The following is a 20,286-nucleotide window of genomic DNA, read 5'->3' on the forward strand; positions in this document are numbered from 1 at the left end:
GGAACTGTATCAAACGCCTTGCGGAAGTCAAGAAACACGGCATCTACCCTGGGAACGCGTGTCTATGGCCCTCTGAGTTTCGTGGACGAACAGCGCGAGCTGGGTTTCACGCGATCGTCTTTTTCGAAACTCATGCCGATTCCTAGAGAGTAGAGCTCTAGTCTCCAGAAAAGTCATTATACTCGAACATAACACGTATTCCAAAATTCTACAATTGTCGATAGAGGTTATTAAGTTTGCACTGTTAATGAAGCTACGCTAAAAATAGTTTGTTGATATATCCTCGCATCAAATGACGTACGTCGCTCAGTGAACGAGGCAACCTGGATACTCCAACAAAAGTCTGAAACTTCGAGTGAATCACTGTTGTTCAGCCACAGTTTGTGCCTTTACAACACAAAGGGTACTAGGAAAGTTTTGCAATACGACGCAACAGTTAAGTCGCAGGAGTCTGATGGTTGCTGTGTTCTGAGAATCCTTCACACTTGCAGTGTAGCCGCTGCGCCAAGTCTATAGACACAGACGTGCTAGCAGCTTTAGTTTGAAGTGTTTGCTGTGGCATCGTGGTCACAAAGTGAGATTCGGGTAGTTCTGCGGCACAACTCCGCACGTGGTTTAAACATAGACCAGTGCTTTGAAGAAATGACTTGCACTCGGTGATGTGTGTCCACATCGTACCACCACATTCAGGTGGTACAGAGAATTCCAAAGTGGAAATTTTAGGTGACGGGAAGGCCACGATAATGAGTTACGGAGGAAAACATTGATGCTAGGAGCAAATAGCTAGACGAAGACAATCGAGTGATCAATAAGCAGATAGAGGGCACCTTAGGGCTAAATGCAACAGCAATTCTTTCTATTCTGCGTGATCATTTGCAAGTAAAGAATCTTTGCTTTCTCTGGGTGCCGCTTAGACTAACGGAAGAGCAGATGACACGACAGATGTTTATGAAGTTTTCTAAGGGACATGTGACGAGCCTTGACTGTACTATTATAAAGTGCCGACTAAGACTCAAAACAAAGTTTGGGTCTTTGAAGATGACGACACACCCGTAGCTGTCAGAAAATCCCGATCAGTAAAGAATAAAATGATAGCTTTTTTTCCCAAATCGAGCGACATTGTGGAGCGTGTTGTTTTGGAAACGCAGGAGACAGTTACAGCTAAGTGGTACACTGAGCAGTGCCTGCCCAAAGTCATCCAATCTTTGAAGAACCTGAGACCGAAGTCAATAATGGATAGTTGGTTCCTCCATCACACAACGCTCACCGCGCCAAAGCACGCACTGAGTATTTGCGTGGTACATGACAAACTTCTTGAGCACCCTCCTTACAGTCCACAACTCGTTCCTTGTGACTTTGTACTGTTCCGGAACGTGAAAATGAAGCAGAAAGGAGTGCAGTTTTCAAGTAGGGCTTGGGACAACGAGTGTGCTTCCTACCGAAACTTGGGAGAACTGGTATAGGAATTGGTTTCGGAGGATGGAGAAATGTATTCAATGTGGCGGAAACTACTTCGAAAACATTAAATAAATAAAGCTGTATTTCAAAACTATACTAGTTCGATACATGAACGATGGCGGTTGGCGCATGTCGAGGCACGGATGAAGTTAACGTTGTTGACGATTCCAAGCGACAATTGCCGTACCCGCATACGCGTGCTTTCCGCTTGAAGAAAGCAAACATCCTACATATTTAGTCTCTCCCTTGCTTAAGCGGACTTTTATCACATACCACCAAATTCAGCTACGATAACTCACAACAAATGGAGTAATAGTTCACTAAAAACTCGCTAAGTAACGTTTAATGCTCACATTAGCTACAGCATTCAGAGCAGAGCACTTAGAACACTACTGAACGCTCACTGGCTGTCAGAGTATGCGTGACGTAGGCACGCAGAACAAGCCTAAACCGTAGAGGCGACGCAGTTCACCAGTGCTATGAGCCCTGCGAGGTTTTATACCAACCCTGACTGACACTGTTTGTTTCCTCCTGAAACACTGTATCAGGAGCAACCGATACCGCATTGAACGGCGGCATTTAACCTTTAACTGGCGAGGTGACTTTCCTGTAACGCATACCACGAGGTGGGGTCTCTGGGACCCCCTATGTTTAAACCGAGATTTAAGGCAAAAATCATTTGAAATTTTTAATTTATGCTATATAACATTTATTTTCACAATTATTTAAGTGTTGCTCAAATGTTTCTAGTTTCTTTTATTGCACTAAACAAAGCCTGCAGCATTTTACTATTTATCATACAAATGCACATAATTTTGGATGGTTCTTCTAAATAGTACACAAAAATAGATTGTTAGAGTACTGAATTTTACATTCTGAAAAATTATATGATCTCTGTAGCAAATAAATTTCCAAATAAAACTAAATTCCAGGGTTTAAATTTGCGCATAAAAATTCCCCCGTATAGGTACAATAAGAAAGTCTGTCAAGTTGACATTCATTACTGGGAACTACACTCTTCTAATCACTCAGAACACATTGTTTTAAGTATTTCATTGAAGAAACAGACACATTCCCATCACAACTTTACTGAAGTGTTTCCTCTGAATGATACTCTTGTTCGAAAGCAGAACTGTGATTACTGATTAATGTAAAATCGTCGTCTTTTTCGTTTATTTCTTGATCTATATCACTGACACCTTCCTTCATAGACCGACTAACAATGTCATCAAACTCGGGAAATTTAAAAATGACACATTCGTGCCAACAAATTTTGAGCTATACAGTTACACAGGCGCGGTCTAGGAGACTCCAACACCTATCAATAACATGTGTCAACAATAAACACAGAAGGCGATGACGCAACCAACAACAAAACATCGTAGGCTTGGCAATTTAAGGAGGGTAGGGGGAGTATAGAAGCGTTCCACCACAACTGGCCTTGGAGAGCGAGTTCGATAATTTTCGCGCTGTCTGAGAGACCACACATCGTCGGTTGAGGGTTAAACTAATATTACGAGCACGCAGGCACGGCAGCAGGAGCGTGCCTTCAGCGCCATTTATCACGCGTGCGATACGGATACTTGGACGCCTCGGCAGATATCACAGGGACTGAACACGCGGAGGGCCGTGTGCTCAGTAAACACGTTGCGCAGGGACAGCGTCACTATCGATGCCAGGAGAAAGCCGTCAACTACAAGAAAGAATACGTCTGCAAGTCGTTGAGGGTGACCGCTACAACGAAGGCTCATGTCCAAGTTCTCAACGGAGAACGGTACGGACGGCACTAATTAGATGTGAAATTAACGTACTCGCAGGTGCTTTTAAGAAGTGATTAAACCGTTTTATTCCTCCACGTTGAAAACAGAACTGACTGCAAGAAAAGGAAACAAGAATGAAAAATTTACACAAAAGCTATGTGACAGCGAAATCAGATGACATGAATAAGACATAATTGGGGGGGGGGGGGGGGGGGAGATTGGAGAAAGAGTGTGCAAATCCCCTTTCCTCTGGGATTTAGAGTACAGAGATTTTAATTCATTATAGAAATTTCATAATCTATGCATAACCACCAGTTCTCTGGGATACAGCAAGCTTTTTGTGTTACATACAAATTTTGGTTCTTGTGGCATAGCATATTTCAAAGCTCGGCAACTCCTTTACATAACAAAATGGGAATTTTTGAACCCTGCCCCTTCCCCCCTCCAGATAAATTTCTGAGCCGTCCAAGAACAGCTACAAAAAATTAGAAAGGACAGCTACAAAAAATTAGAAATTGCAGTAATTTCGCATGTGCTTGTGTCAGCCTACACGTAGCAGAATTTATGAAGTCAATAATTCACCAGTAATATGAATATGATAAAAAGACGCAATACAAGCCAGAAAAGGAGCACTTTGATTGAAGATGTTGACATGAATGTCCTTTAAGAGCCTTTCGTTCAGATTTGTGTTTCACTGTGATTACTCAGATGGCAATAATCACATATGAAATTCCACCGGTGGCACAGATACAGTATCGGCTGATGTGCGTTTCTTTACAATCACTTCATATTCTCAGATGGTAAGGAAAATGAGTCATAGAGGCAGAGGATAGTTTATCCAAACAGTGGCATCTTGTAGCATGTGTGAGCATGCAAAGAAGAAAGTTGCTGGTAGACGATGACATGGCACACTTTGCATGTGGCACAGCTGTAAAATATTGGTGAACAATCTGTGATGGTAAATTGGGCAGGCTTGTATACCCACGTCCAAGAGTTTATATATTACAGTGGGGCACAATAACTTGCTCATTTGAATCTGGCAGCCTGAAGTGATGGTTGGCCCAGGGAAGGTAGGGGATTAGGATTTGCTTGTTTGACTCTGGCATCCTGAAAATATGGTAGCTTGGAGGAGGGTGGGGGTAGGCAGTAGGCACAATTGAGAGGGTGGGGCATAAAGTTGTAGCTTCACTTTCACTTGGATGAAGGTGGAGCACGCGCATTCACTCTCATCACATACTTTTCTCACGGTCGCTCAATAACTGCCAAACATGCATTCCATACCCATTTCAATATTGTGCCCCATGGTTGTGTTGCTGGCTGGCAGTCAATAGTTTCATGGCTAAACAAAATTCAGGGAAACTGGCAATGTGAAGAAAAAAGAACCTGGGCTTCCACAAACAGCAAAGTCGCCCCAAAACATGGACATGACCTCCAGGAGACACCAATTCAGCAGTGGGAGGTAGAGAAATAAGTCACTGTATCCTGTGTTGCCATGCAAATACATTTCACCCCACATACAAGCTGTATGTGAAACAGTACTGCGGGCTACTACACGTGTTGAGGAAGACCCACTGCCCAAAGTCAGTTTTCCAGTGTACTTTCTATCTGTATCTCTGAATCACATCACCATTGTTTTAAACGCAAGCAATTTCACATCGCCAAACTTTGTTTCATAGCTCTAAGAAACCATGCAACTTACTGACACTAAATGAAGAGCATTATATGACTTAATAGGCACTGGGTATAATGTCCTTTAGAGACCCTACATGTGAGAAAGGCAGCCCCAGATAATACAAGCTGTGGATGAAGTTTTATCCTTAAATGACCAAAGTCTACATCAGGGCCAGCATCAGTTGGGGCAGCATTTCTCTGCGCTCATAGGCTGGAAAATCATCTGCTTCACATAGCCAGTGGAATGATACTTTCCCGTAACCAATGAGAGGCAGGAAAAGAGGCAATGGATTTCTAGTGTTGAATCAGAAACCATTCCCTTCTTTACTGCTGTCACAGACATTTAACCTTTCTTCTGAATACATCATGAATTATGATTTTGTGACTGGGTTGGGACGTAACAGCACAGCTTAAATTTTTGCAAGTGAAATGAGCAGCAATTAAATTTATATTATTCATTGTCCAAATAGTTTACTTTTTTTTGGGTATGTCGTGAATTACGAAGTTATGGTTACTTCGGAACGTGACAGTTTGGTTGTGAGTTGGTTAAGCCAATGTACAGAACAGCTAAAATACCTGGTTGTGGTGATCGACTTATCTATAGCTTAGCCTGAGGCCTAGGTTAGGTCGTAATACGACAGTTCTACTTGAAAAAATAAATAAGTAATCTTTGTGACACATACATTTGTTTCTTTCGAATATGTCACGAATTATGAAGTTGTGGTTAAGTTCAGCTTAAATTAAGTTAAAGACCTTTGCTGTCAAAATATTTGCCTGTTTCTTCCAAACGTGTTACAGTTTTGGAGACTGCGATATACCGACATGAGAATGTGGCACTATTCCTTCAACACACATCATCTGTCCACTGTTCTCTCACTGGCAGTGTAGAACCAGTAACACACACACTCTCTACTTCTCATCATACCTCAAGACGAGCACCGAAAACATTGCTGGACAAGACAAATAAGTACACCAGTGGCCCTCGTCTAGACTTTTACTCCTTAAACATTTTGGATTATATTGTCATGTGGTACACAGTTTGACCATAGTCCTTAATAACAAAAGCTAAGCAGATGAAAAGACTCTAATTTGCAAAAGAATTCACTATAAACAACACTAATTTATGGGTGCCACGTGATGTTTTTGTATGTGAGAGTTGTATATGAGAGAGATGTACTGAACTTCCAACAGCTTACTATATGTGTACAGCAAACAGAAATCTAAACTGTACACAAAATTTATGGATGCCACTGCCTTTCATGAGAACCAGTTAACACACACTATCCAAAACTTAATACCCTACACACTGAAGGTACACCCCATGCACAAGGCATAAGTACTGGGTGGTATCACCTGAAAACACACACAAAACGAGGGCATCATGTAAGTGCTGTAGCATATGTATGGTGTTGTATTTCTTATTGTTGTCCTTAAAACTTTACCTTTTTCTGTCTTGTTATCTCCAGAATATAATACCTACATAACTTTGCAAGCTCATGATTTTTGCTCTACTGACTTCATGAGCAAAATACGTGAGAGTTAGGTAGAGTCCGCACAGGATACAGCAGCCAATCTGCAGTGACCAACTTTTGTCCAAAGCACTCAGCAAATTCACTTGTTAGTTCAGAAGGAAAGGCTGACAAGTGCTTGGGTCCTCTCAGCAAGTTGGTGAAACCCCACAATCTTTCTCAAACAACTTTGCAGAAAATATTCGGTAAAAGAATTTCATTTCTGTAATACTTGTAGCTTTATATGTGATCTCCATGATGATGTGCCATAATTTTGTTAACAATCATAGCTGTTGTGATATCTGCACGGAAGTAAGACACTAAGCGAAATCTGAAAAAGTTTGCAATGAAAAAATAGGGATCACTACAATTTTGTGTTTGCTGCATATTACGTAATATGTTGCTGTGTATGAAATTTAGCTAATATATTGACTTTTTCTTTAGATTTGGGTGGGTGTCTTTATCTGTCATCAATCTTGAGAAAATTGATGTGACATACCACACTCATTTTGCGAATGCTAGCAGCAGTGATAAAGTCAGAGTGAAATCTCCACGACATTCCTCATATTTCATTAACGGATTGAGATACTGAAATTAGATTTTGGACAAATGATAGCATGCAAAGAGTATTTTGCCATATGGTAATATGCATAATTTCATTTCTACCATGTTATTCCACTAACGACAGACTTTTTTCGATGAAATAATGTAATTTTTAATGGCCATGGACAGCTGGTGAAGAAAGCTATGAATCAATAACAAATCAGACAAAAATAAATTGCAGCTTTTGTTAACCAACCAAAGCAGAGGTGACATCTTTTTTTGAATGATCACTATGCAAGTGTTGGTATGGAGGTGCTCTACATAATACTTACAAAAAATGTGAGTGTAGACTTCAGTTTAGATCAGCACTTCCCCTCAAGCACTCGGCATTTACTCTACAACATCTGCTGCCACCCCCACCTCTATCACTCTCCCCACACGTGCCCTGCCAATTGCAATCTACTGGGCACCTTATTCTGCACGGACTCTAGTGTGTGTGTATATGGAACCTTTGCAACAATGTCTTGCTGTGAATGCGCACATCCAGTTGTCAAATGTGACACACTAAAGAATATTTGTCACAACAGTTCTACTGTTTATGACTTGGATACCTGTTGCTGTAAGGATCTCTTTGGAGGATTTAGACAACGAGATACCACAAGCACTCAGTACCTCAATATCCTGTGATGTAAACCATAACTGATATTGTAGGAAGGCAGACTAGATTTTAATGTCAATGTCAAAACTATTGAAGCTGGAACTTACTTCAGACTGGTCAAGAACATGGAAGGAAACTGGTTCTGGTGTGGTTTTTAAGGAAACCAAAGAAAAAAATAAAGCAATATGTTCCTTCTAAATAACTTAACTATAGCATTACCACCACACTGAGAAGATGAATACCTAAAGCTTCCTGTACAAGATCTGATTTCTTTTATTTTACGGCAATGGGCATGTCTCTCTAAGTGAGAGGTAATATAATATTTTGGAATATAAAGGGAAAGTTGTTGACTATCTGTACGTGGTAACATTTTGCTGTGGCTCTATCTGGTTAAATGGAAAAGAAAGCGAAGCACATGTTTTTTAATATATATGGGAATTGGATATATATATATCCCTAATAGCCTTCTCTCCCCTGTCTCTGTCCATCTCCTTCTCCTTCCCTCTCTCTCTATTACCTCTTCCTCCTCTCTCTGTCCATGTTCTCCTCCCCCACCTCTCTCCATCTCCTCCTGCCACCTCCTTCTGTCCAAATATTCTCCTCTTCCCCCCTCTTTCTGAACTTAAGTCTTTGTTGTTGTTACTGCAAATTCAGATTCTTTAGTAGTGATAAATACAACTTTTCTGTTTGCAAACAATGTTTCACTACTGTACCTTTATACATACATTTAAAAGTATGTCGTCTATATGTGTCTAAACATTTATTACAGCAACGTGTAAAAACCTGAAATAATCTGCAACAGTATACGTTGAGATATTTGATAGCAATGTTTTCCCATTATTTGTTACGTATATACAAGATGGCATTCTAGAAGGTATGTAAAAACACTTGAGTGATCAAAAGCAACATTTAAAGCAAACCGTGAAGAACTTTCAGAGAATTGATATTTTGAAGAAACATACATCTACATTGGGACTTATTCAGAAACTGTAAATGCTCATGATCACATATCACCGAAAGTTTTTTTATCGAATTTTGAAACAATGTTGCATTGGAATACAAGCATATTTTAATAGCTTTTATAACTTTAATAATAGGGAATATATAAAGAAACAGGTACCTAAATATGTGCCAGTATTAGAATGCAACATTGTGTCAAAATTTGAAAGCAATCGGTCATGAACTTTCAGAAATAAATGATTTTGAACAAACAAGTGTTTACATTTTTATTTACATCAACTGGAATAATTGATCTTTTGTTTCTAGTTGTTTAATGTTTCCACTGCAACTAATATTAAAAAGTATATGTACACATTCCTGGTAATTGCCTTTGTGTGGTGCTAAATAAGTAGTTGTTTTTACTAGAACCCACAATCGGAGATGCCAGCACAATTGTGGGTACATAAGAATCACTCCAATGATTATTCCAATTTTACCGTGGCAATTTAAAACTTGTTTTCATGGTAAATTCAACATCTAGCAACACCAGTATGGAAATGTCATTGCTTGATAGTGAGGTTGCTAAGCTAATGTCAGATCTCATGTTCAAACTGTTACCCACTTCCCTGTGTACAGACTTAAAACATACCTTATTTTACAGTTTGAAAAATCAGAGTCATGTAACATTAAAAAACTGCCAACTGAAGTAAAACTAGGGGACAACATGCCATCTATTTTGCTCAGAGAGATGCATGCTACAACCAGAAAGCAAATAACCACTGATTTTTTAACGGTATATGTCTTCAGTGACTACCAATCAATGTGCATTCTGTACTAGCAGCTAGTCAAGATGTAAGTCTTGATGCAGTGATTTCTATGGTTGACAAAACTGTATGACACCCAGTCAGTTTGTGTGCAGTGCTGAAACTGCTTCGTCCCTGTCTCAAGATGACAGATGGCTTTCAGAGCTAACGATCCAGATTCAGAAATTATAAACTAGTACATGAGGACAGACAAGTGTAATGTAGGCAGTCTCTTTAGTAGATCTGTTGCATCTTCTATGTGTTCTATCAATAAAATGCAGTCTTTGATTCACCTTCCCAACAACATTTTGTGTGTTTCTCCAATTTAAGTTGTTCATAATTGTAATTCTTAGGTATTTAGTTGAATTTATGGCCTTTAGATTTTACTGATTAATCGCCTAACCGAAGTTTAATGCATTCCCTTTAACACACACGTGGATGACCTCACACTATTCATTATTTAGTGTCAATTGCCAATATTTGCCCGATACAGATATCTTTTCTAAATCATTTCGCAATTTGTTTTGATCTTCTGATGACTTTACTTTACAATAAATGACATCATCTGCAAACAACTAAGATGGCTGCTCAGTGTGTCTCTTAAATCATTTATATAGATAAGAAACAGCAGATGGCCTACAACATTGCCTTAATACTTGGGGAACGAAAGAAGTTACTTCGTTTTCCTCGATAACTTTCCGTCAGTTACTACAAACTGTGACCCCTCTGACAGGAAACCACGAATCCAGTCACACAACTGAGACAATATTCCACATGCACGCAATTTGACTGCAAGCTGCTTGTGAGGTACAGTGTCAAAAGCCTTCTGGAAGTCCAGAACCTTGAAGAATGCGCACCATGATGTTCATTTATTTCTAAACAGTCCAGTGACACGCAGATGGGAAACTAGTATGCTACCAACTTGAGACAGAGCACAGTGAGGAGGCTCCATCATCTTGCCACCTGTCCATTACAGATCACAACTCCCATCTTTGATTTTTGGTTGGTTCTGGAGCAGACATTTCTGCACTGCCAGTAACAGTATTAGATCAAGAAAACTTTCAGTCACACACCCATATGCGCGCGCATGGTAAATAACTACTGAACCTTGAAATGGGCCTTTCAAGAAAATTTCCATGGATTGCTTGAGCCATTATGGTCCATTGCTTGATGTTAAGTCAAAAAATCACTTGAACAAAACACTTTCATCACTTGTACAGACATCCCCAGTTTAGTGTTTGCAGCTGACCCAAAGCACAAATATTGAGGCTTGCTAAAGAGATAGTCAAACATTCTCACAGAGAAACCTAATTTGGATTTTTCTGAAATGAAAGAACAATACACAACCACAGCAACACGCCATCCTGAGCCTGCTTGAGCCAGACACTTGTCACCAGAAAAATCAGCATGAGAAAAACTTTAATATCATGCTTGACATATGTTTTCCTCTTAAAAGCTGCTGGTCCGGTCCTCTCCATCTTATTCTAAAGATGGGCAAAACCTGTTGTCCCTTTGGAGATTGTAAAGATTTAAATGCTGTGACAGTGTCAAACTGCTATCCACGAGTTCAACTACCAACTTTCCAACAAAAAGATAGTATCTGAAACTGACCTCATTCAAGCTTATCACCATATTCCTGTTGTGGTAGTTGATGTGTTGTTATCGCACTATCTGGACTTTTAGAATATTTGAAGATGCCCTTTGATCTGTGCAATACAGCACAAACATTCCAGTGATTTATTCATAGCATTTTGAACAGTTTGCCTTTTCTGTATTCTTATACAGATGATGTTCTCATTGCTTCAGCAGGAAATGAAGAACATAATGCATCTGCAACAGCCTCTTGAATGGTTGGACAAATATCACCATAACATTAAAATGAGAAAATGCAATTTTAGAGAGAGTGCATTATTGTGTCTCCCATCACAGGATTTGACCTTTAGAAGAAAAAGTTAAAATAATCGAAGATTCCTTCCTCTCAAAACAGTAGAAGGACTGTGCTGGTTTTTAGGGATGGCGAATTTATATGAATGTATTTGTTTAACTTGTACAAGAGCACCAAAGCAAAGATAATCACCCTGTCACATGAACCACAGAAGTACCGTAAATGAACTGGTATAAGTTAAAAGAAGAACCAGCTAACGCAACTCAGTTTGCTCATCCCTCACCAGATGTTTCCCTAATTTTGATGATTTGGATTAGGCTATTGGTGTTTCTTTCCACCAATTGTGAAAACGAGTACCTGAGCCACTTGCATTTTTCTCCACGTCTCTAGACCACAATCCATTAACATTTGCCCTTACACAGTGTCCAGAAAAAGCAATATCCAGACAATTACACTATATGGAATTTCTCAGTTAATCACACCAAGTATTCAATATAATCCTGGAAGACAGAATAATACGGCTCATGCATGTTCCAGAGTTGCAGATGTCACATTGTCAGCCAGCATTTCATGGAAGATACTGCACAGGCACAAAGCAGCAACCCAGAATTGCCCAAAGTGAAGGATTCAGGCCCCTGTTCCTTAGTGTTTATCGCAGATAATTTGTGATAATTCTACAAACAAACTAGGGTCACATGTTCCTCCGTCCTACCACCAAGAAGTCTTCCGTGCACTAATGATCTAGTTCTCTCTGGCATCAAATGTACAGTGAACTAGAGCCAACAATGCTTCATTTGGCATTCATTGTAAAAGATGAAAGCTGTGGGCAAAATCATGTGTTCGGGACAAACAGTGCACTTCCCAAAGAAATGTGACATTACCACTGGAGAGGGAATAATATGTGGTTGTAATGGTCACAGTGAAATGTAAACATTGAAAAAATATCGTTATACACATAGGAGTAATTGGTCTTTTGGCAACTGATACTAAAAAAAATAAATGTTGCATTCATCATAGTTTCCTTTGCATGGTACTAAATAAATAATTATTTTTATTAGACCCTTCAACAACCACTCCTCCGTCTCAGTGAAACACTAAACGAATCATTCTTCTTTGAACATTTTTACATCTTCTGTCAAATCTGTGTCTAGGAATCCCCACTACACAGCATTACTACCCTAGAAGAGTGTGAATAGTTATAATGTAGATGTTTTCTTTACTGGATTTGTTGCATCAGCCAAGTTTTTCCCATGAAATGCAGTCTTTCATTTACCTCCCTTGCAATGTCTTTTATACAAACATTCCACATTAGCTAGTCCCTATCTGTTATTCATAGATATTTAGTCATATTTGTATCATATAGCAGTAACAGAAAGTACACAGAACTTCCATGACAAGAAGAGCTGATATTACAGTAGCTAATACTTCTCGTGTTCAAGAGCCCAACATACTTGTTAATAACTGAAAACTGTGTAGCAAAGTGCTGCAGGCTCAGGAATGAAATATTTCAAATGGCCCTGAGCACTATGGGACTTAACGTCTATGGTCATCAGTCCCCTAGCACTTAGAACTACTTAAACCTAACTAACCTAAGGACAGCACACAACACCCAGTCATCACGAGGCAGAGAAAATCCCTGACCCCGCCGGGAATCGAACCCGGGAACCCGGGCATGGGAAGTGAGAACACTACTGCACGACCACGAGCTGCGGACAATGAAATATTTCAAACTGGTCTCAGTACCAGTAACAATTCATAACCTTTCATGTACTTTAATCCAAAGTCAGTTGCTTCTCCTAGCTTCTAACAAAGAACAATATACCATTGACAAACTCCAACAATGGAAAATCCAGGATGGAATGTAACAATATTATGAGAAGGAAAGTTGCTACTCACCATATAGCGGAGATGCTGAGTCGCAGATAGGCTCAACCAAAAGGCTCTCACAATTATAGCTATAGGCTCAGTTGCCTGAGACTGCAGACATGTGTGTGAGTTACATATATATGTTTGACAAATGCCTTAATGGTCAAAAGCTATAATTGTGAGTGTCTTTTTGTTGTGCCTATCTGCAACTCGGTGTCTCCGCTATATGGTGAGTAGCAACTTTCCTCCTCATAATATTGAGAAAATCGGTATGATAAAAATATAGTATGCTCAATACGAAACCTTCGTTAAAGAATTAACACTCGCAACAAAGTTTAATGCCTACTAAGACTGCTTGCAGACAAAACATGCAAAAATATAAATCAAAGATATGACAAACTTACCATGTGCTTCATGTCCTTCTGCACATAAGTTCGAGCCTGTACAATGGCCAATTTTTTTTCTTTCTCAAGATCCTCAAGTAAATTCATAAGCACCTTTTCACTGTACTTCAAAGAATACACACTCATGTCCATTTCAGTCACAGTCACTTTCTTTTCCAGTGTACCACCAAATTTTACCAACATTTCACCATTTTTCCGAGAAAATGTCACAGCAACTTTGCCCTGCTGGCGTAGCCAATGAATTGCTACTTCCAAATCCTTCAAATGCCCAGTAAATTGACAAATGCAAGCAACTTCTTTCAACTCCAGTAACATTCCTTTCTGACTATCTGTTATAGATGACCACACGAATTCGGCATAGGCCTGTAAAATAATTTCATTTCATCATGAAATCTGTCAATAATGTTTTGTCATAAAACACATGATCAATAAATATCACAATGAGAGAAAGAGAACAGCCCACTGATACATTAACTGATGTATACTCCTTATAAACAGTACATATTTCTAGAATGCATCAAAATCTTTCTCCTCGGTTTAATTTTTCATGCTGCAGCACCAGACAAAACAAAGATGAAAATCTTGCTCTGTATTTTTACTAGTTGATGTAGAGGGTGCGATCCCAATAAACTGAGTGTCATAGTCTCGTGAATATGTTATTGGGTATATATACTTTATGGTATTGCAGCAGTACATTAATGCTATATAGAAATGTATAAACAATGCTGTGGAAAAAACAAACTCACATGGCGCAATATACTAACACACACAAAAGAAGCAACTGAATCATGAAGGATAACACTGTTCTCAACTTTTCTGCTAGCATCAAACTCAACTTACATAAGCACTTTCTCCATTGACCATCTTACAAAAATAGTGCTGAAATTAATTTTCATGCATACTTTCCAACTTATCCGTTGGTTCCTCATTAACTGTTAACCTACTGCTTCTTCATTTCTTCTGTTCAATGATTTAAAAATTTCCTCTAGGGCTGCTGAGCACAGAATTTCCGTACAGATCCCTGTTTTAATTTTAAAATTTTCCACTACTTGAAGCACTGTAATGCAAGCTGTAAGGATGTCAAATGTTCTTAAGTTTACTAACACAGGTTTATTTAGTGCCTTTTCCCCAGATTTCATTTAAATTGGGTCATAAGCTTTGGCAAAATCTATGGATCCCGTCCAAATTGGTAAATGTCGTTCACTGTTTGATTCTGTAACTCCACTCACAAATAGCAAGTAGCTGATGATGCAACAACCACTTATACAGTGATCTTGTTCACTTGTTTGGTTAAGATTCAATGTTTTTGCTGCGTGGTTGGTGATATTCACTAAAATTATCTTGTACTTAATGAGGAGAAGGCTGACAGATCTGGAAAATGTTTTATTTTGTCTGTCTTTTATAATGTAAAGTACAATACTGCAGCATCACTCCCCTTCTGATGAACCATATTGTTTTACAGACATTATGTGAATAATTTTGGAGAAACATCTACAATCATCTTTCCTTTCTTCCTACTTCAAGAGGTTTTACACACCACACCAAGAATTACTTCAGGATGTCTTTGTCGCCCACATCACCTTTTGCTGATTACTTATGTACTTTTATTAAAAAATTGTCACTTTTGTCTACATATGTATACACTTTGTGTACTATAATGCTGAACTTTTTGCTTAGCCTCATTTGTTATGCCCCCCCCCCCCCAAACCAACTGTCATACTTTACATCATTTCAGAGCTGTTCCCAGATGACCATTTATTTCCAGGACTGTATCAAATTTTACTCTGCTCTCAAAAATCTAGGATCACTTGATATTCTAATGTAGTCACAGCCTGTACAATTCTTTTATGTTTGGTAAAAAAGAAAGTCTGTTCAATTTGTTCAACATCAACTCAATTTTCTATTTGTTTTCTTCAGAAAGAAAGTGTTAAAGCAGACATGCTGACATTGTTAGTACATTCCACAACCATATGACCACTCATTTCTGGCATCTTAATCAAAAATCTTCCACTGAAGAAATGATCTTTTATTTTATCCTACTTTTACACTAATATGCTCTACCTATAAACCTTTAACCAGATTCCCTATAATACAGAAATTTCTGTAACTCTTCACAAAGGTTTCCGGAATGAATTTTTCACTATGCAGTGGAGTGTGCACAAATTTGAAACTTCATGGCAAATTAAACTGCATGCTAGCCTAGGAGTCTAAAACAGAACCTCTGCTACTCATGGGCACATGTTCCACCAACTGAGCTATCCAGCTACTTGCCCTCACAACTTTATTTCCACCACTACCTCCCTCTCCTACTTTCTGAACTTCACAGAAGCTCTCTTATATAGCTATTGGGATTGGCACTCTGGAAGAAAGCCATTGTGGATTATATGTCCTTCATAGAGGCCTACATTTTAATTAGACTGTGAGCATGGGGGCAAATTGATGTGAATGAGTTCCATGGAACGTCTTTAGTTTATTTTTAAACAAGTCCTGCCATTCTATCAAGGATTCATTCAGTATATCTGTCAAGATGCTTTTAATTTTACAAAAACACCTACATCTGGATTTCCTTCCTGCCTTTTTTCACATGTCCTGAAATTTCTGATAACCCTACTGTATTTCATTTGATCCTATTTAACTTCTCTTCCAGGTCCAAAAACCTACTTTATATGCTACATTTCTGTAATCTATTGCCCTTAAATACAATCTACTATAAACTGATGTGTTTTTTAAGTGCAGATTATTGTGTATTAGGCCTATGTCAAATATCAGAAAATTTTCTTGGCACTTTCTCAACACAGTAGACTATGATTCCATTGGGTAGTTTTACACTGGGCTATTTTAGTTCTATAGAGTGTTGCTCAAAATTAGTTAAAACCTAGAATAAAAAATTTAAAATAAAATTTAGATATCTTTCCCACACTTTTGATGGAAACTGAATGAAAACAGACTTTACCTTTGTTGAGGCAACATGAACATAAACTTCCTCCTTAAAGAAAGAAGGCCACACAGACTCTTTAACAGCTTTCAATGTCTTTTCCAAAGGTCTCTTTAGAAGTACATCAGCAGCCCACATTGTCCACGAATCACTTGGAACATATGTGAAATCTGTGTATAACATTAGTTGTTTGTGCCTGCATTAAAAAAAGATAAATGAGAGTAGAGGAAACTGCATGTAATACAACCAAAAAGGGAATACAGGCATATTTCAGCAACAAAAAGTTCCTTGGGGTACATTTCCAAATTTTACAGATAACAAAAAATGACAGTGAAAAACCATGTGGGTTTCACTATACAGTCACTACTATTATCTATTATCAGATTAACCTGCTGTCATTAAATCTCTATGTATTTTGATTTGCTCTATATGACAAAATCTAATCAATGGCATTTTTCAAAATAAAATACCTGAGCTATCAAACTTTCTGTAGCCTCTAACCTTCTTGCATCTGTGAATACACACTCACATTGCATATAAACTGAACGACAGAAATCCAGTTTTACATTACTCAGGTACAAAACTGGAAGCAACAGTATAAATATTTTCTTTGAAATTAAACATCTTACATACTGTTGTAACTACAGAATTTTGGAGAGCCTTTATGCAGTTATCTGCACTAACAGTAACATACCAAAGTAGATTGATTTAAACCAGTCAAGACTTGCATATCTTTCATTTAACCAACTGTCATTATAACAAAAGTAGTTTCTTTAGTGAAAAGTAGTTTAGAGTACTACACATTGTTTACTGAAAGCAGTGAATTACAACATTTAGCCTGCTGCATAAGATGTCATACGAATGGTATGCATACACAGCTACTAGTAGATGAGAGCAGGAGATTAAGGATAAGATATTATTATGTGAACGTACAACCCCTCTGTTATTAGGGCATCATCAAAGGAAATCAGCTGTTATATCATAATTGACAATGAAATAAAAACGTGAGAGAACGCCACGGTATCCCCCATAATGATAATATAACTTTCCAATTACCTCATCATCTCTTCTATTACCGCATCAAAACAGGCCGGGCTTATGCCGTTTCTGAGAAATGCTCTGTTCAATTCGTCCAGTGTAAACGTGTGACGATGATGATGGGAACACCAAGTATCAACAACGGGTTTCCAAAATGAAATTTTATCTATCCGATCCAACGGATTGACATCTTTAGGGCGAATACTTGAGTACAAAGCAGTAATTCTCACATTGTCATTCCAACATTTTGGTAACTTATCAGGCGGCAAAGGGGGTTCAGTTTCCAAGACCATTTTAACGTAACACCACAATCAGCTGACAACACTAGTGTGCAATCTTCAAGCGGTTCAATGACTTTCAACTCTGCCGCTCACGAACTAAACAAACACTACACAGCAAACAACAACAACAATCTCTTTGCTAAGCCCAGAGAACGCATATTCTAGTATCCAAAAACAAGTGACAGCTGATATCTTACATCACCTATGTTCTTAGTGAGAGCACAGTAATCTTTGGCCAGCGATTTTCATATAAACATAACCTCAGTCGAACGCAATTGATAATGTATTAGACAATCGGAATAAAAAAATTTTACCTTCATCTGTTAGACCATATGCCATTAGACTGTGATATCACTATCTATGGCGTGTTCACAGATTTCCTTCTAGCGGCATCAGGACTTGCCGGGCAGTCCGATAGATGTCTCTGCGACGATCGGACTGCCATACAGGCGATTATGGCGGGAAGCGCCTCGCCACAGAATGGCTTTGCAATGCTGATTCAGTGGCACAGCAACGACACTGAGTTGCGTCACTCGTTGCGTGGAATGTGTTGCACGCAAATGGTTTCATATTTGACTGTAGACACGGCGAAGCCAGTATACATTTCAGTTTCGTTGTTTTGTGGCTTTCTGAGCCGTGTCTGGAATGAATGTTTTGGCAGCTGCACATCGAAAGAGTTGTGTTGGAGTTAAAGCTTGTTGCGTGGTATCGCTGCATAAGGAAAAAAAAAAGAAACGTGTTTCGATTCGCGACTGGATGAAGAAAAGACGTCAGCCTGATTGGTCAGCATTCTTCCTGAAATAATTTGTAATGGAAGACCCAAAAACTTCTTTTAATTATCTTAGAATGTCACCAGAACTGCTAATGTTTCTTCTAAATAGAGTTAATTATGCGATAAGGAATAAAGATATTGCAATGCATTAAGCACTGTCGCTAGAATTGATATTACATATCACATTGCGTGCATGCTATAAGATGATTCAGTTGGTGAAGACGCTTTTTCACTAACACCGATAATTATTAACATTAACATTAATGATTATTAACACTGACAGCAGAAATTATTCGAAGTAGGCGCGTTAGGAAGAGAATGGTTTGCAAACTTCTCTCTTGATAGATCTGTAGAGTGGCATTATTTCAAAATTCAAACATATTTGAATGGGGAGAACTGCTGCGACATTTTAAAGAGATGAATATTGAATAAAGAATATAGCTTCTTGTTTTTCGTAGCCTTTCCTCCTGTCAACAATATTCCATAAAAAAATTAAAAAAAGTGAGTCAACTCGAACGATGTGATTTTAGTCTTGTAGACAAGAGAATTTCTACAGCTAGAATTGCATTTGCTTGTATTTTTCTAAATTCAGTTGTATATATGCTACTAATTCAATAAATTTTTCCTTGCAGCTCAGATATTGTCAAACTATGTTCTGATCGCACATGAAGGTCTCAGGAGCAGCAATATCTTGCTTATTTTTGTAATCAGCATCACTGAAAATCCACAAACACCTATGCAAAGCATATATATCCAAAAAGCGTACATTATTCTCCTTTCCCAACTTCATATTTCAGTTTGTCTACGTCCTACGAACAAACATAACCTCAAAACCCATGCAACTAGTGTCACCAAAGTTGGAAAACGCCGAAACTGTTTAGTTTCACCGACAAGTTGCACAAATGCGGGCGCCCATGCGCAGTGGCCGGTAGTGAATTTGCCTGCAACCTATTGTCGTTGTGTAAACTAGGCTTAACAAAACAGTCACGACACTTCGCCTCGATTTCGTTGTTTACTGCGTCAGCAGCGCGCCAAGCGGCCAGTAAGTTAAACTGTTGAGTTCGGCGCGATTGTGAAAGCGAAAACGAATAATAGTTGTTTATTTTGGCTTGTACAATGGTTTTTACAAATGCAGCAACAAGAAGAAGAAGATAACACAACTGTCTTTTTTAGGTTTCCTAAGGACCTTCAAAGGTACATACCACCATGTAACTAAACTGTATCGTCACGAGTCGCTTGCAAATTACATGTATATTGATGATTAATGTTTCGTTTTAGGAGTAGAAAATGGCTAGTGAATAGCAGAAGAGAAGATCTTATCAAAAAAGACCATGTTTCCCTTTAAAATAATGTTTTTTCCACTAAAGGTTGAACAAAATCAGTTCATGAATGCAGAGAATAATAAACGGATGTGGAATTCCGTTTATCACATTGTTTGACATTCCAAATACGCCACCTCAACTGACGATGAAGAGGTGACTCCACAAAGGTTCAACAATCCATCTAAAGCTGTAAAACACTTCTATGGCACAGAAGCAGCCAGTTCAACTCTCAATATATCAGTGCCACATTCAACTGAATTGTCAGCACAGACCTGATTTGACGATGAAGAGGTAAAGTTAAGTTAAGTTATTTGTGTTTAGGAAAAGCGTGTGGCATATCAGAATGTGCAGATCGCTAGACTTCGTGCAAAACTGTTATGGGACAAGGAAAGTGCCTATCGTTTTAAGTACAGGCAGCAACAGAAACTGTATCAGAAGGATCA

At 38.6% G+C, this 20,286-nt stretch overlaps 2 protein-coding genes across 3 annotated transcripts in view; one reads left to right on the forward strand and one right to left on the reverse strand.

Moving 5' to 3' along the window:
- Positions 1 to 17,923, reverse strand: part of LOC124802405 (charged multivesicular body protein 7) — a 216,973-nt gene extending 199,050 nt beyond the window's left edge. The window contains exons 1-3 of the mRNA XM_047263165.1: positions 17,487 to 17,923; positions 16,449 to 16,626; positions 13,496 to 13,858 (exon numbers count right to left, since the gene is read on the reverse strand). Coding sequence (XP_047119121.1) covers positions 13,496 to 13,858; positions 16,449 to 16,626; positions 17,487 to 17,761 — 816 coding nt within the window. The 5' untranslated portion in view covers positions 17,762 to 17,923. The remainder of the gene's footprint in view (positions 1 to 13,495; positions 13,859 to 16,448; positions 16,627 to 17,486) is intronic.
- LOC124802414 (pantothenate kinase 3) overlaps positions 1 to 20,286 on the forward strand; it is a 166,917-nt gene that overhangs the window by 40,457 nt on the left and 106,174 nt on the right. The gene's annotated exons all lie outside the window — the stretch shown is intronic.

This window comes from Schistocerca piceifrons, chromosome 1, assembly GCF_021461385.2.
Source record: "Schistocerca piceifrons isolate TAMUIC-IGC-003096 chromosome 1, iqSchPice1.1, whole genome shotgun sequence".
NCBI lineage: Eukaryota > Metazoa > Arthropoda > Insecta > Orthoptera > Acrididae > Schistocerca > Schistocerca piceifrons.